Source organism: Xiphias gladius, chromosome 11 (assembly GCF_016859285.1).
Source record: "Xiphias gladius isolate SHS-SW01 ecotype Sanya breed wild chromosome 11, ASM1685928v1, whole genome shotgun sequence".
In the NCBI taxonomy this organism is placed as follows: domain Eukaryota; kingdom Metazoa; phylum Chordata; class Actinopteri; order Istiophoriformes; family Xiphiidae; genus Xiphias; species Xiphias gladius.
The window spans coordinates 20449678-20464364 of NC_053410.1; the positions used below are offsets into that span (position 1 = coordinate 20449678).

The 14687-nt window shown below is 40.3% G+C and overlaps 1 protein-coding gene across 7 annotated transcripts in view; it reads left to right on the forward strand.

Annotated features, from left to right (window-relative positions):
* The window catches only part of cdh23 (cadherin-related 23), a 178457-nt gene that overhangs the window by 102474 nt on the left and 61296 nt on the right, over positions 1 to 14687 (forward strand). For all 7 annotated transcript variants that reach the window (XM_040139790.1, XM_040139792.1, XM_040139793.1 and 4 more), the window contains 2 exons: positions 5303 to 5452; positions 6462 to 6620. In XM_040139790.1, coding sequence (XP_039995724.1) covers positions 5303 to 5452; positions 6462 to 6620 — 309 coding nt within the window. The remainder of the gene's footprint in view (positions 1 to 5302; positions 5453 to 6461; positions 6621 to 14687) is intronic.

Sequence of the window (14687 nt, forward strand, 5' to 3'; positions counted from 1 at the left end):
GCAGTGAGTACAGTGCATTTTTAAAGTGTCCTCCCCTTCACTTCTTTCACATTTTGCTTTCTTGCAGCCTTATGCTAAAATCGGAAAAAGTCGCTTTTTCCCTCACCAATCTACACTCAATACCCCATTCTGACAAAGCAAAAAACAGAATTTTAGAATTTTTACAAATTTATTAAAAGGGAAAAAGTGAAAGATTACATTGACATAAGATTTCAGACCCTTTACTCAGTACCTAGTTGAAGCATCTTTTTCAGCGATTACAACTCCGTGTCTTCTTGGGTGTGACGTGACAAGTTTTTCACACCTGAAACTGAGGGTTTTCTGTCATTCTTCTCTGCAGATCATCTCAAGCTCTGTCAGGTTGGATGGGGACTGTCTGTGGACAGCCATTTTCAGGTCTCTCCAGAGATGTTCAATTGGGTTCAAGTCAGGGTGACCATTCAAAGACATTCACAGAGTTGTCCCTAAGCCACTACTGGAATGTCTTGGCTGTGTGCTTAGGGTCATTGTCCTGTTGATAGGTGAACTTTGTGCTCAGTCTGAGGTCCTGAGCCCTCAGGACCAGATTTTCATTAAGGATATCTCTGTACTTTGCTCTGTTCAGCTTTCCCTCAATGCTGAACAATCTCCCTGTCCCTGCCACTGAAAAACAGCCCCACAGCACGATGTTGCCGCCACCATGCTTCACTGCTGGGATGATATTGGGCAGATGATGAGCGGTGCCAGATTTCTCCAGACATGACACTCAGAATTGAGGCCAGACGGTTCAGTCTTGGTTTAATCCCACCATAGAATCCTGTTTCTCACGCTCTGAGAGTCCTTTAGGTGCTTTTTTGCAAACTCCAAGCGGGTTTTCATGTGTTTTCCACTGAGGAGGGGCTTCCGTCTCGGGCCACTCTGCAATAAATCCCAGATCGATGGAGTGCTGCAGTGATGGTTGTCCTTCTGGAAGTTTCTCCCATCTCTAAACAGGATCTCTGGAGGTCAGCCAGAGGGACCATTGGGTTCTTGGTCAGCTCTCTTACCAAGGCCCAAACTTGTTCCAAACTTCTTCCATCGAAGAATTATAGAGGCAACTGTGCTCTTGGGAGCCTTCAGTGCAAAAGTAATTTTTCGTACCACAATCCTGTCTCCGAGCTCTGCAGGCAGTTCCCTCGACCTCATGGCTTGATTATTGCCCTGATATGCATTGTTAACTGTGAGACCTTATATAGACAGGTGTGTGCCTTTCCAGATCACGTCTTTCAATTGAATTTACCACAGATGGACTCCAGCCAAGGTGTAGAATCATCTCAAAGATGATCAAGAAAAATGAGAGGCATGTTAGGAGTCACATTCTCCAGTTTAACTTTCATTACTATTATATCAATCATGTAAGATGATAAACTTGATAGTTTTTAACCAGGACCTTCAGCATTTGGAAAAACTAGCTGGTGAAAAATAAGGTGTGCCCAATTTAGTACTCTACAGCCGTTACTTATACATATTCAATCAACATTTAAATAAGGTATTATTACCATTAATGAACAACCTGACGTTTGTTGGGATTAATAGGTATTTCAGAGACTTAACAACTGGCTGTGACACAAGGCAACAATAAAGGATGCATCAGTAAAAGCAGCCTGATTTGCAAGACACATTTCACTCTTGCTTTGATCTGATAAAATCTTACAACAAAGACAGCTAGGACAGCTACAGTACGTGTGAGTGGTGTGTATGATGTGTTTCATTTGTAGGTTTAGATTTACCTGTTTATAAATGCAGCAGGCAAAAAGAACATCAGCCACTCTATGAAACTGCTTGCAGCAGTGCATGTGTGTGTGCACGGACTGTCACCAGCAGTGTACAACAGTATGCTTTAGTGTGTCCGACAGTTCCCATTAGCTGGATCTATCAACCTAATGTGGTGACACACAGTCACATACACTCACCAACATAAACACACGCACACACAGAACTCAAACACTTTTTCTCTTTATGCTTGCTCTGCCATTCTGTCTCTCTCTCACTTTCTCTCTCCCTCTCTCATGTGTTCACAAGCCCGCTCACACCAGTGCATTGGACTTGACTACAATTTAATTTGCTCTGGAAGAGATGGGATAGAGCATCAAATTATACCTAACGAGGAAAATCAATCACCTACGGTGCAGATAAGCCGAAAGCTAGTCAACTCTGATTGATTCAGGCACAGCAGCCGCCAGGGTGGAATTTGACAGATAACTGCAAGTCAAGTGGATAGAGAAAAGGGGGGGGGGGAAGAGAGAGAGGCATACAGAGAGGAGAGTAGATGAGAGGAGAAAAGAGGAAAGCAGGAATTATAAGAAAAAATTTGTGAACAGAAAGTAGCTTGCAATGGAGCAAAACCAGAAGTCTGAATAATTGGTGGAGCAGGATGAAACAAAGAGAAGAGCAGACAGGAGACAGAAAGCACTTGAAGGAGCGATAGCAGGAGCATTTAGCAGCAAGTCTGTTTATTCATTCCAAGGTTGGTGTGCTGCAATGGCAAGGCAGAGATGGGAGTACCGTGAGGCACGCAGGTGGGGTGACAACCCAGACACTAGGCAAAGAGGTGATAAGAGGTCCCTCTGTATGTTAGCACCCAACATTTTACCACTACCGGTAACAGGACTCGGTTTGGAAAAGTACCCAGCCATTTAACATTTCTGCATCTCCAGTTAAGATTTTTCACCAAAAAGGGCGATCCTGAGATTGTTTTAACCAGATTCACCAAAGATGCTGCATTAGAAAGCACATCTTAACCACCAGTCCCTTAGCTCACTGCTTATTCATCTTTACATAACATAACATACCAAAGCAAAATGCATCATTAGAAAGCAGAACTTCACACAAAATTGTAAAATACAGTTGTGTTCTCAAGTTGTGTGCTATGGACATAGGAATTGCCTGCACTCTCTTAGTCTTGCATTGTAACACTGTTGCCATAGTGCCATATACATCCATTCCAAAGAGTAAAATCTATGAGACATTTTTTCCTGCAGATGGTATTGCCGTTTTGATCCTTTAAACCTGCATGTCAGTGCCGATACACACACTCATTCACACTCCACTACACCTGTGCTGTAATCTCACTTTTTCCAAGTGTGCGGGATTATAGGCATACGTTTCATTTCTTAGACTATGATACAAGTGGTAGTTACCTCTCTTTCTCTGTCTGTCGCTGCCTTCATGTCCTCTTCTGCTTGGCTAGCATCTTTAAAACTTTTGCCGCTGGAACTTGTCACTAAACTTTGTGACAGGGTGCTTTTATTGGGGGCTTCTAAAGGCAGAAGCAAATAGACGGGCAATTACGTTTATGGGCCGTTTGAGGTGACATCCCTGCATATTGGATGGTCTTTTAAATAGAAGTCATCAGCCACAATGCTTCTCCCAAAGATCAAAACAAAAACAAGGGGGCTATTTCAGCCGCCAGCATAATGCCAATCGACCACCCCACCCATCTTCCTCTGTCTGCCACAATGGCTACGTGATTTACGCTTTATATACGAAGACAAGAGGGATCTAGAGCTGTTTTTTCAGCTCAAGACAGCCACAGAGTTGTGATGTCATTTTGACCCACTTGGTTTATATTTACCCATCACGCCTCCATACATGGGGATTTTTCTGAGAAAGAGAAGTTAAAGAAAGATGAGCTTTGTAGATGCTCTTTTTATATAACCACTAATCAAACAATAGTTACCTCCCCATACAGACCCACCCAGTAATACAGCACATAGTATTTCTAAATCAGACTCCTTGCTCACATAATCTAACATTGTCTTGGCAACATATACTGTAGTACATGTGTATCTGTATTGAGGTAGATAGTCATGGTTGTCATCAGGGATCACATCAGCTCCTCTTTTCCTCCCATAAAACACACACTATAACGATTAAAGCACATGGTTTCAACCTTCTTCACAGGCTGGGTAATCATCCCAGTTGGACTAACTGTATACAGCTCTGTGGGCAGTACATGGGAATTTAGTCCATGTTCCACTCAAATGGTAATCTACCTAATGTGAAAGTGCAGTTTAGGGTTTATGTGGTGGAGATAAAGAATTCAGCTGAGGAGATGCGATGAACGTGTGGCTATAATTTGATTCTTATGTCTGTTTTGCTGTCTAACCTTGTTATATCCATTTCACCACACATTTTGATCGTTTTGCTTACTGTCTTGTCTCTTCTTCCTTTTCCTGCAAAGCGCAGCTCTCCAGATGAAATGTGTAGTGGAGCCTGAAACAATTTTCTCTGAGGTTTAGCGTCCCCACCATCATTAAGAGCCTTTCACCAGCAAATTATTACACTCAGCAACAGGAATAGGGACTTTATAATTGTTTCTGTGCAGACACCATTCATAATGTACTTAACTTACAAACAGCTTATCTCATTGTATCCGTGTGTGCATAGTACTCAGAAAGTTAAGGTGCCACTTTGTAATAAACTCTGACCTCTGACACAAAGATCTGAATGACAGACAGAAAGCTGTGAAAAGAGGAAGAGAACAGAGTGCTAGACTGTCTAGAAAGATATTGAAGGATGGGAGAAGTCTTGCGAAAAGATGCAGAAATAGAAATAAAACATTTTGTTCACAGCTGATAAGGGTGAATGGAGCTGGCTTCCCAGCTGATGATGTCTGTGAAGAATCAGGATGGCGAATATTTACTACCAATTGCATTTTGTTAAAAAAATAACATAAACAAGACATATGCAGATACTGTCATGGAAAATCCACTGAGTTATTCAGATATTTACCTAGTACAGTTATTTTGCTTGTTTGCACCACAAAAGACAAGAACACATTTGAATGCCAAGAATACTAATATTATTATATCAACAATGGGCTGACAGAAGTAGAAAATACAGTAAATATATCTCACTCTAAAACTTCTCTGAAGCTCTTCTCTATCATATGATCAATGCATGCTACCAGACTATGGTCAAGGGACAAAAAAGCTTGACCTATGATCTCTTTACTGTAGGTTGCCTGTGAAATTCATGTTATCGTTCTACTGTCTCTACTCTTGCAGACAATGTAAACAATTTTGGGTACTACAATCATCTAAATACTTAAAATGTAAAAAAAAAAAAATTATACAGTTACTGTACCTCTGACATGAATTGTGAGTTTTGTCTAATAATTAAAAATTCCAAGGAAATACTGGAGCATTGATATCATTGTCTACATTCATCACTGGCAGTTTAGACAGAGTATATATCACTGACTGCCCTCATTTTCTCTCAACAACTCCTTTTTTCTCTCTGTTTTTCTATATTTGCTTCTCTCATATCCTTCCTGCGGCAGGGGGTGAACAGCATGTTCCAGGTGTTTCTGACAGGAAACAATTCAGAGTACTTCACCATCTCCCCCACAGCGGTACAGGGGCGTGCTGACATCAGGATGAGGGTAGCCATGCCCCTGGACTATGAACAGATTCGCAGCTACAGCTTCTCTGTGAGTTTTAAACTTATTATTAGTGTTTTTACAGTGTGCATCTGAACATTTACACAAGAGTGAATGCTGGAATGGACTCCAGTCCCTTTGACTCTGAAAAAAATCAAATGTTGTGAGAGAATAACTGCATGAATGAACCAGTAATCAAGTAATATATATGAGGAGAGACACAATAGCTGGAATCCCTTCCACAACCCACAGCTTTCTAGCTATTATTTAGTAGGATGCTTGCATAGGAGCTGAACTTGCTGAGGATATGTTCAGTCATTGTAAATGTCAAAGAGATCAGCTTTGTAAAGAGAAGCAAAGTGGACTAAGAGAAGGCAATCTTCTTTTGATGGAGAAGAGCAGCTACGTTGTCCTTCTGTGAGACTACCCTTGACTGAACTGTGTACCTAGCCTGATTTCTAAGCAACAAGAATGAATGTAGCTTCATTACATCTCTTGCAACTTGTTTTTATTTGTTTGGACACAAGGCTCAGTCAGACTGTGGCTATATCACTTTCTCAACACTGCAGACTTGTTTGAACAGTGAAATTGGTATTTTGTCACCTCAATTTACCCATAAGTCATTTACAGAGCCAGAGACTGCCCTGCTTAGTGTAGATTCCTAGATCTCCAAATCTTTAACAAGTCACTTCTTTATGACAGAAACTTCTTTGACACAATTGCTAATTATGATAACTTTTAGGATGCCACCTAAAAATGTGAAATATTCTATATAGAAACATGTGCTGTTTCTTCTTTAACTTAATTGTAATATCTGAAGCTACAATGAAATCCATCAATCCATTGGCTCTACTCCTTATCTTTTGAGGGTCGTGGGGAGGCTGAAGCCAATCCCAGCTGTACACCCTGGACAGGCAGCCAGTTTGTCACAGGTCTGACACATAGAGACAAACAACCAGTCACGCTGTGAGGTCTCAGTGCTAACCACTGCACCACCATGCCATCCTACAATTAACTCTTAAGTGTATAATACAATATACTACTTGTTGTCTCTCCTCAGCTTTATGCCAATGAGTCCATGTCCGACCATGTGGGATTTGCCCGTGTTTTTATTGAGCTAATCAATGAGAATGATAACCGGCCCATCTTCAGCAAACCACTGTACAACATCAGCCTTCCAGAAAACACACCCCCTGGTACCTCACTGTTACGTATCCTGGTGAGTATCTAAGAACACCACTGTGAACAGTTTACATAGCAGAGAATGTGATAAATTACTCAGAGTGGTTTCTTGTGATTTATTCCTGAAGAGAAATTTAACTGGAATCCAAAAAGATAACAATAAAACCTGACTCGCACTAGTAACTTTTATGGGGCTTGTTTTATTGAGAATGACATCTTGGCGGTGTTTGTTTGCCCCATGTGACCATGTACTCTCATGAGACTTTAGACTATGAGTTGTGATTTATGTTGACTCGAACTAGGCTGCCTCAGACTAAATTACAAATAAACACAAAAGAAAAACTTATTCACCCACTTCATTGGGGCACTTTTAGCTAACGCTGAGATCTTGTGTATTTATAATACTGAAGGACCGTGTTGGCAACTAATGCTTGTTTTAAAAACAATCTGTGACTCACCTGTGGTTCGGTTTTAAACCCTGTTTCAAAATAGAATCTGTTTCATCTTTTATATATCATAGAATTAAATATTTACTGCCAATATAATGGGATAATAATAATAATAATAATAATATATTAACAGTGAATTTCACTTAGGTATTATAGGTTGAACTAACCACAACACAGCCACGAAGTCTTCAGCTCAAGCTAAATTACTTGCACAGTCATTTTAGGAAAGCCCAGCAGTGTAACCGCTTGCTGTGCGTATAAGTCTAGAGAATCATTTTGGCAGGAAAAGGTTTCAAGTGATTAACCTCAAATTGCAGCTCATAGTTTAGATATGAAGTTTCATACACTTCAACTTATTTTCTAGTTTCAAAAAATGAAACCCATTATAGCATCACAGAAATATCAGTTCAACCTGGATTGCTATTATCAGAGGATGTTAAAATGTCTTACTTTTCATTTTGGATTAATATTACAGATGTTCATAATAATGACAGGACCGACTCCATTAAAACTAATCCAATGAAGGTTTAAAAATATGTTATATTATTCATTCCCCTCAGCTCTGTTAGTCTTCATTTAGTTTTTCACACTTGAAGAGTCCTGCCATTCAGCAGCGCTCACCCTCAGTTTCTGTCCAGACCAGCCCCTCACTACTTTAACCAGATCGGAAAAAAACATCTCCCCATAACTCTGAATTATTATTCATTACCAGTCATTCCTGTGACAGAAGGCCCAGAATCTGCTAGATACAAGTGCAAAAAGCATAGTGTGAAAATCAATAGTGTTTATAGACTGGGTGCTCATGAAATGGAGATTGCATGGCAGTCTAATACCTGATAAGTCTGGCTGATGTTGGCCTCGTGCCTGAGCGTTCGGCCTGCCATGGAATCCAGATTGCTGGCTGTAGAGAGTGAATGGGCTGTAAATAGAATGAGATGTGACGGTTCTCAGCGAGGACTGCACTGACATGGATGGCAGCACTCATATATTATACACTGTTAGATGAGGGTTTCGATATTCTGACCTGCTCTCTCTCTCACACACACACACACACACACACACACACACACACACACACACACAGATGCTGAAGTCCTCTGAGAAGCCACTGGAGACAAAATACACATACAGATTAAACAGATGTTTTCCAGACTCAGCTAGTTTGGCTCTGGGGCTGAGAAATGGAAGTAGACGCTCCCACAAGATCGACAAATGGCTAAAACCAGACAAAGTCATTGGTCATTGTAGGCTTTTCGCCATTTGTTATCCCATAAGATTACCATTTACTATGTATGTCTGGTTAATGTGTGTGTTCAGTAATGTGTTTGCAAAGACTTGTTGACCTATATGGGTATGTCATAATTTAGTTCATTAGTAATTTAGACAGTAAGTTACAACATTTGTAATCCAATGACAATAGCTGAGACTGTTTGTTTATATGCCGCAGTCTGATCAAACAAGCCACGGCCGCTTCACTGGTGTTTGTGTGAATAATGATCAATTTATTTTCGAATGGGCATTGCATCCATGCATTGTTTAAAATAAGTTAGAAAGGCTGCAGTGGAGCATAGAAAGAAATTAAATCCATCAGACTGTTGGTTCTCTGCTTCAGATTGTTCAGGCAGAAGCAGGAGTTGGAAGTGGAGAAATGATGAAGGGGATGATGTCTCTCTTGTAAATGTATAGTAATAGGTCACATTTCTTCAAATGAATCACCTGTTCTGGCTATATGTAAAAATGGCCTTGATTACGTTCAGCGAGAACACTTTTCAAACCACGTCTGTGAGTCAGCAGCAGGTAAAATAATAACTTAATCTGTCCGTCGCCTCACTGTCTAGGAAAAATTATCTCGCTTGCTAACTGCAGAAAAGCATAATGAGTTGAAGTGTTAATTGTGACAAAATGAATGCATGCGGCCCCTAACAACTGGTTCTGTTAATATAGGCCTACTTAACTCAACTCATTTTATTCTGTACTTGATATTAAAGTTCTCTGTACGTGTGCTTTTAAGTGTCATTTGATGTGCTGAACTGGTGGGCACCTTGTCATTTTCCTGATATTCTATATACCTGTCTCACTAAGTCTACTCCAGCAGTGCAAACGGTCTGCTTGTCTAAGTGTAGTGAACAACTCAAGGCAGTACAATATAACCAGATTGTTAGGCTGAGACTAGCCTCTGGGTGCTCTCTGTCAGATGGCTGCGAAGTGCAACAGATGGTGGCCAAATTATGTTTTAGTACCAAAAGGGAGGACAACCCTTTCATTCTTAATCTCTCGTGGTGGTCTGACCAGCCCTCCTTAATATACAATTACACACACAAGTGAATTCATTAAAGGAATAGTTAGACATTTTGGAAAATACGCTCATTTGCTTTCTTGCCAAGAGTTCAATTAGAAGATTGATACCACTGTCATCATTCTCATGTCTATGCATTAACTATGAAACTAAAGCTGAATAGCTCCAAAATACACCTATCTGCACCTCTAAAGCTCACTGTTATGACAAGATTCCAGGAAGTCAAGCACAAAACTTCCTGTAAAACAACAACTTGTGCGTTTTTACTTTTTGGCTTTGTGTTAATGAGAGAGCCAGGCTAGCTGTTTCCCCCTACTTCCAGTCTTTATGTTAAGCTATGCTAATGAAGATCGATATGAAGCAAGTGCAGAGTGGTGTCAATCTTCTCCTTTAGTTGTCAGAAAGAAAGCAATTAAGCATATGTGTTGAAGGTCACCTTTGTAACTGTTGCAAATCGGTGTAATTTAAGATACAATAATATGTGTACAGAATATTGAAGCATAGACTATGTCCTTTACGATTCTTAAGCAAAGTGTTTGGTCAGTGAGATCAACTCTTGTCATTACCGATGTAATGACATCAGTAATGATATGTTACTGATGACAATGATGAGAAAATATCATCATGGCAAGTAAGTCAGCCCTACTGGAACGAGTTTTGCACACACTCTTAGAAAATGGTCTTTCATCACTGTAAATGAGTAATTTACCTATGTAACGTATCGTGTACCTCATTGTTTATCATACCAACAATAGCAGAGAGGATCATCAAATTACGTTTACGAGACATAATAGTTTCTCCCCTCACAATAAAGTAGCTACTTTCAAGAGCTCGGTCCATTGCTGTTTCCTAAGCATTTAAGTATTTCTGCAGTTGTCCAGTGTATCAATAATGTAGCGGAGGTGGTTTGTATGTTGATGTTTTTATAAAACTTAATACCTATGCTGATTGAAATTATGCATGTTGGTTCCCAGTTGTTTTTAAAAAGTGCCAAACAAGCAATCTGATAATGCAATTGAAATGCTTTGTTTGGGTTAATATTCATAGCTCATCTGATCAGAGCTTATGTACAATGTTAGTCAATGCATTACTCAGTGCCAGCTCCTGCATCCCTGTGGGCACTTATGCTTAACATACAAGCACACACACATAAACACACACACAGAGGAAGTGGCTGTTTAATATTTATGGTCAGCAGCATTACTTATCATTATAAATATTTATTGTGATTTACTATTTGTCTGAGTCCTTTTCTCTTTAACTCTCCCTTTCTGTCTCTTCCTTACCCTGGAGACTTTAGACACCAGCAGCTGCTCTTATCAGTGGAATCACTCTGATTTTCTCTCTTTGGGTTTCAGAAAATTTGCCTTCTTTCGTTTCTTATTTATTATCTGCCCTCGGTTATTGTTGTTTATTCCCTTTCCTCTGTTTTACCATTAGATTGCTAATGGTTTTCAGGTGTTGCATTGATTCACTCTGTGGTTCGCTGTCTGTTTCTGCTTGGATTATGCTCTCTCTATCTCTTTCTACTCATCAGGCTCTACCTTAGAGGATATGTATGTTGAGGATACATGCAGGTCTAATGTGCATATAGAAGTACAGTTTACCTGCACCTTCGTGCCTTCTCATAGTTGGTCTTACTGCTATAAAATATATCAGATTCAACATTCTACTCGGGTTAGGGTCTATTTCTTCTACTAGAGCCATGCTGTGTGTTTTATGAGCTCTGTGCAGCTGCTGTATGTTTGAGGGGCTAAGGCACATTGATAAATGCTTCTAGCAGGTTATAAATTACAGAGTGGGGGATGTTTTTCCACTGCCACTGTTTAGACTGGCCTTTATGGGGTAATAGTCACATCAGTAATTATAATTCATTATTGTAATTAAAGGGTTAGGCCCGGCTCTCTCCTGCTAGTGGTAGTTCACATAGGATCACGGTTAATAATGGGCGCTTATCATGGGTGTTCTGACAATGTGAGACGGGATGTGAATGGTTGTGCAGGCCAGAGGACGAAGAGGCTGGAGCTGAGAATAATGAAAAGTCTGAACTTTCCCAGGGTTTGTTCACTATCAGCTCTCTAAAGATGTGTGATTGCCAAACAAGATGAAAAGGGAGTTATGGACTGTACTGTCTCCATCGGTTTATTTGTGGGTTCATCTGCTAATCAAACAAACAATGAAATTTATCCATTTCATTCAGGCAATGCTGATTAAAAATAAATAAATTAAAAAATGCACTTCACTGTGTTGCAGCATCTTTAAAAATAAACTGAATGGTCAAAGGGTGTGTTACAATTACAGATACAACAACTACAGATGCAACTAATGATTATTTTCACTACAGATCAATCTGACAATTATTTTCTCAGCTAAATGATGAATCTTTGGTCTACAAACTGTCTGAATAGTGACAAATGTCCATAACAGTTTCCTAAAGCCCAAGGTTTTCAAATTGTTTTTCTGTGACCAACAGTTCAAAACCCAAAGATACACAGTTTACATTGATATAAAACACAGAAAAGTAGAAAATCATCATAACTGAGAAGCTAGAACTAAGAGATATTTACTAGTGTCCACTGTATGTGATTGTGTCATTTCATGACCTCAGCCCTGCTCCTTTAACACACAACCATAGATGCCATATACATCCCCTCGTGCTTGCTTTGTCCGCTCCCTTGTGTTCAGTGTGTCTCTGTGTTGTACTCTTTTCTCTTTATCATTTTCTACATTCTCCCTGTGCTTGTGCTAATCTAATTTCTTCATCACTGAGGACAGAGACAGGGAGAGAGAGAAAGAGGGGGAGGACCAAGGCCTGTCGGCAAAGTGAAGCTGCCAGCCAGAGAGCATTAAGCCTTTTCACTGGCAGCTCAAACTATCTCCAGCTTATGCCCACAATACAGTCTTCTCTCCTTCTCTCTCTCTCCATCTCTCTCCCCCTCTTTTCTTCATATTCCAGAGGTGACAGCTGTTTTTTCGAGTGTTTCACATGTGGTTGGAATAATTATGTAGTGGCTGTGGATGCATGCAAACGGTAGAATTTATTTTGCAAGCTGTCACAGTGTGCTGTAAAGGCATCTATTCCACTTTATTGAACTATTCTTTTACAAAAGTATACATTATTAAAAAGTGCTAAAGTTGTTTCTCTCTCTCTCACTCTCATTCTGTACCGGTGTTATCTGGGTGGTCAGGAGATAATCGAAACAGGCTGTTCAATCCTGTAGGCAGGTAGCAGTCCCTGTGAGCACCCTCACCTGCTCATTAATGGTTTAGAGAAGTAAAGCAGTCGTAAACGTACATTCGCCATCGCCATTATGCTAAAGTGCCTGCAGTAAAAACACACACAGCTCCCATCAACCCCCACAGGTGCTCCAGGTCACAGCTGGAGGACTGGCGAGAAATGTGGTTGGTCTTAGTTTGACCCAGTAGGTGAGGGATTTTGTATCTTTTCTCCGCAAAAGTGGTTTGAGTTTTTGCATCATTTGACACAGCTTTTACATGCATGTGTCCAATATGGAAATTAAGGAGAATATAAAGATTCATTCACATTTGGTCACTCACAAGAGAGTTGAGTGAGGGGCTCTTCAGGATATGTGATCATTAATTGGACACATTTTGGAATAGTCCCAACAGGGTGTCAGAGTTTCTGTGCTTTTTCCAGGCTGCTGCTCTGCTCTTAGTCTCCCTCTGTAGTATTGATCAGAGATACAAAAAGGCTCTGCATAGTCCCATGGCAATTTGTGTACATAGACACAGAGACAGAGACCTCCACTGAGAAGAGAGGGAAAACCAGCACCATGAAAAACAAGAAAGCTAGTTAAATTTTTGCTTCAATCCTTTCAGTCATACCTTTAATTGTATTGTGACCACACATATAATATGTTTCACTTGCCCTCCAAAACCCATTTTGATACTTTTTTTCAGAGCAAAATGCTTGATCGTTTAAATCCACTTGCCTTATGGAAGGCCCGATGGAAGAGGCCAAATCCCCAGTCCTTTTTTCGTGTAAAAATGCATTCTAAAGTTCAGCCAATGCAAATATGAGACTTCAGCAGTCTCTAGCAGACAGGAGGAGGACTTCTGTCTGGATTTTGTTTCCTATGTCATACACTGAAATAGTGTTAGGGAGGGATATCTTTGTGGCCAGTATAGAAAAGAGGAACAATTACACAGACCAGTAACTGTATAACTAATGTATATAAAGGCATGTCAGCATGTTATTTAAGACAGACTTGAAAAAATGTAAACCTTTACTTAGATTTTCATCAAAGCTCTTTTCATTGCTTATTTTTTACTGAAGACTATATTGTGCAGACATGATTTGAAGAAAGTGATTTACTCGAGTGCTGTAAACTGTGATTCGCAGTCTGTCAGTTGCATTTGACTCCCATTGGGCCTCTGAGTGCAGTTGGAACCACGTCCACACTGCATATCCAAGGGCATTTAATTTTGCTGAGATGATGTACTGCTTAAATATACAAATGTATACAGCATGTAATGTGTCATATGACCAATGTTCTGCTTGGTGCGTCTCACACACATATACAGTACACTGTGCAAAGTGTTAACACAAAGGGATGCTTAAATATACCTGTATCCCACTTGTATAGCATTAGTAAAGATTGATTTATGATCTTGTCATGGATACAGAAAATGTAAGAAAGTGAGGCACAGAGGTTTTAAAAGAGTCTGCATGAATGGAGCTAACCAGAGCTGACGAACCAAAGGCGGTAAGATAACCTGACAACCGTGTCATCATCACTGTCTCCCCCACAATGATTGTTAGAAACTGGACATCTTCACTCTGGTGGTGTGTTTGTGTGCATCTGTGGGTGTATGTTTGTTAACCATTCTTTGTGGTTGTGTTCAGGTGTGAAACACTGAGGCACAGGAGGTTGTCTGTGTTTGGACTGGGGGTCATCTCTATTTTGACAGCAGGCTTTGACAGCCAGTAATTGGTTTCCTTTTCCATGCCTCTAAAAGCTCCTGCAGAAAAAGCAATTTTAGGAGCCAATCAATTCAAATTCCAGCTCACTCAAGATAGAAAAGCCTGTGCAGCTTTAACCTCCCTCGCTGTTCACGAGATAGCTGGGTTGATAATCTGCTCCTGTACCCTCTCCAACCCAACCCTTGCCAACACACATACATACACACTACCCGTGTCTTTCAGTCGAAAGCTCTCATTTCCGCTTTCTCTTGAAAGCAATTGAGTGTGATAATAGGAGTTTATACTGTAAGTGGTTGGGGTCTATATACCTATACCTCATGAATGAACCTGGAAACACTGCATCTCTGTCCATGTGTATCCTTTTCACATGCACACAAACCTATGCACCCACGTGCACACTATACTTTGCATACA